This window comes from Crocodylus porosus, unplaced genomic scaffold (genome assembly GCF_001723895.1).
Source record: "Crocodylus porosus isolate Cpor-Errol unplaced genomic scaffold, CroPor_comp1, whole genome shotgun sequence".
Lineage (NCBI taxonomy): Eukaryota > Metazoa > Chordata > Crocodylia > Crocodylidae > Crocodylus > Crocodylus porosus.
The window spans coordinates 22,877,429-22,880,802 of NW_017728947.1; the positions used below are offsets into that span (position 1 = coordinate 22,877,429).

A 3,374-nucleotide genomic window follows, 5' to 3' on the forward strand; every position below is an offset into this window, starting at 1 on the left:
AGGCACTCCCCGTGTGGGATTGGAAAAACATTGCAGGGCAGAGAGCTCCATCAAACTGCCCGAGACAGACCTGCTGCTGGCAGGCAGAAACAATCGACCACCTCTTCTGCGATTGCCTATACACCAGAAAGATGTGGAAGAAAGTCGGTGAACCCTAAATCTAAATCATAGAAGAAGTGTAACAACAAATAACTGATCATGGGATCAGCACCCAGTTTCACACCTCAGAACCAATCTCTGCAGTGAGCCAAGAAATAGATATCTCTACATTTGGGAAAGCTCTGAATGCCGTATAGACTTCCAAGTTTACCCTTTTTTTTCTGTTTCATGACTTTAGCTTACCCAGCTATAGAGGTAGGAGGTTCAAAACCAGATCCATAATTTTTCTTTACCCAGGAAGCTACAATTTAATTGCTTAAGAATTATTCCCAGATGGAAGTGTAATTATAAAAATGATTTCACTTTCTTTTCTCAGGTGGGCCATAAAGCATGAAGGAACAACTAAACCTTGCCAATGGAAGCATTCCAAAGTGGAGAATCCCTTGTGGAACAAGCTGACATACATGTGGCCTGTCCTTCCAAATGGAGAACTTAATAAGGTAATTTCAGTGGAAAAAAGAAATAACAGATTGAATAGTTTGTTTCTCGAGTGAAGCAGAGATGTAATGTACTATGCAAGTATGTCATGCAATTCTTGCAACTTGAAAAATCCGAAATGTAAATAGTGCAGGGAGTAGTGCAGAGGGTATAACTTGCTTTAATAAATTATTGCAAATTCGCTGGAATTTTCAGATTTGCTTTACTAGTCTTTAACTCTGAAACACCAATGCCATATTTACCCAAATCCCGGACAACTCTGAATTTACGACAACCCCTCAATAATTAGTTTCTATACCTGTAAAATGTATAAATTAGTTATAACTTTACACGTATCTAATCTAAATATTAGGGGGTTGAATTAAATTTGTCCCCTCCACTACTGCAGTAGGGCAAGCAGTGCCAGGGAGTAGGGGAAAGTTGCTGGGGAGACAGGTGGTGGGCAAGGCATTAAGAGTAATGGCAGAAGGGTATGAAGTGGCCTGACCCCAGCCCATTATATGCAAGGTTACCCAATGATCTGCAAGGTCCCTTCCAGCCCCTAACAATCTATGAATCCCCCCTGCAAACTTGCCCAATGCCACCTGTCTCCCCCAGCACTTGTCTGCCCTGCTGCCTCCCCCACTGTGTCTGTGTGCCCCAGGGCCTGCCTCCCCTGCCACTTGCTGTGCCCTGTTGTTCCTGCCCCCACACAATTCCTCACCCCCTGCCACTCCCTGTTTCTTCCTATACTTTCCTCCTCTTCCCACTGTTCCTTTGATACCTGGCACCTGCTGCCAACCTCCCCCCTGCCTCTGACCTGCCGGTTGCCCCCCAGCTGCCTCTCCCTGGCATTGCCTGCTCCCCGGCTTCTCCCCTCCTACTTTCCCTACTGCTTCTACACCCCCACCATTGCTGCTTTGCCTGGTTGGAGCAACCATGCCCCAGGCTGGAGTGGAGGCTAGAAGGGGAGGGTAGGTGGCAGTCATGAAGGGGAGGGAGCCAAAGGTGGCAGGAAGACAAGTAGGGGTGAAGAGGAGGTGGGGGTGCAGACATTCAGGGGGCCAGGCAGAGGGGATAGAGGCAGTGGCAGGGAGGGAGGATGGGGTGACAAGGGCTGCAGGGGGCAGAAGCAGCAGGAGATGCACAACAGCTGCAGTTCCAACTCCAACCCCAAATCCAGGTCAGGCCTAGAGTCAGAGCCTTAGTTGCCATCCGTCTTCCCAGTTGTATGTGAAACTATGATGAGGGGCTTTCTCCCCGTGTTAGATAAAGGAAGAGAGCTTTGTCTTAGATTCGAGTAACTCTCCAGAGCGATATGCCATTCAGTGTTTTACTTTTCACTTGCAGATAATTTCTTATTTTCTTTTTTTGCCATTATATTATTGTGGCTTATTGCAACAATGCTTTCCTGTAACTCATACATTAGTTAGCAATAAAAGGTATATTGTCTGCGTACATTTTCACCCCTGGAGCATATTCCTTAGGTTACATTTCAAATTTGAAATACATGCTTGTAATTTTTTTCTAACTTTCTCTGGTTTTACACATGTTCAGTCAACCCAAATCATAGCAAAACAGGTTTTTTCCTTGTTTTCGTGAGTAAAGAAAGGTTCAGTTTTAACCCCTGCAACATGTCTGTCAATGTTACTAATTAGAGTAGGCACAAAGTCAAAGTAGGTGAGGTTTATAGAACTGTTTAATGATGAACCCATAGCAGAAACTAGACATAGTAGATTAGATTAGTTTTTATTAGCAGAAATGAAACAGGAATTGAGTTGAAAGTTGACATTTGCTGTAAGTCAATGTTATTGATCAGGCTGCATAGGCCTGTTAGCTTCCAGTGCATCTCATTAATTTGGTACTTTTGGACACTTATACATGTGCTAGACATCTGCTCCGACACATTCTAAGTAGAATACTTTGGAGCAGACTCGATTAGTCTAGTCTGCTGAAGCATGCTAATTAGTACACTCCAGTAGCCTCAGTGTCATGTGTATTCAGTGTCCCTGTGCTTCAAAATGGTGGTGAGGAAGTTTTAAGTAAAGCTCATTTAACAAGCTTTAGTTAAAGTGCCCCCACCACCATTTTTAAGCATGGGACACTGAGTACACGAGAGGCTGTGGGCACTAGAGTGACCCCCCCCCCCACCTTGGAACATGTGTAAAAATACCCATTGGTACTGATAAAGCATAAGCTTAAAAATCTGTTACCTGTGTGAGGGAAAAAAAAGAAAACATAGATTTTAATTTTTGTAATAGCTAAGAAAATACTGAAGATTAGAAAAGCAGGTATTTCATGCATTCATTTGTTCAGGTGGGAAGAGCTTTAACCTAGTGGTCATCAACATTTTCTGGTGGTGGGCCTGAATGACCCAGTTCAGGTCTATGGGTGGCTGGTGCTAGGACTCTGCTTATTCCTGCTTGTTCCTGTTGTCTGGCTTGTGTCGCAGTATAGCATGGGTGAAGGCCCCCGCCACTGAATATTGCCAAAGCCCCCCAGCCCTATAGGCTGGATCAAGTGGCTCAGCAAACCATAGGTTACCAATACTGCTTTAATCAAGCTTTAAAAAGATTTTTAAAAAACTTAAGATCTACACTATTTATAAGGAATAGATGCCTCAGTTTAAGCTATGTGGTTCCAAATACCTGCACCCTCTCCTCTGCCCCCCACCACATACACTCACACACAACAAATGTTTCATAGATTTCATAGACATTAGTGCTGGAAGGGACCTCGGAAGATCATAGAGTCCAGCCCCCTGCCCAAAGGGCAGGAAGTCAGCTGGGGTCATAGGA

At 44.4% G+C, this 3,374-nt stretch overlaps 1 protein-coding gene across 1 annotated transcript in view; it reads left to right on the forward strand.

The window, feature by feature from the left end:
* The first annotated feature begins 479 nt into the window (after nucleotides 1-479).
* The window catches only part of DCDC5 (doublecortin domain containing 5), an 85,928-nt gene continuing 83,033 nt past the window's right edge, over nucleotides 480-3,374 (forward strand). Inside the window, 1 exon segment of the mRNA XM_019552347.1 lies at nucleotides 480-599. Within this exon segment, the coding sequence (XP_019407892.1) occupies nucleotides 564-599 (36 nt within the window). The 5' untranslated portion in view covers nucleotides 480-563.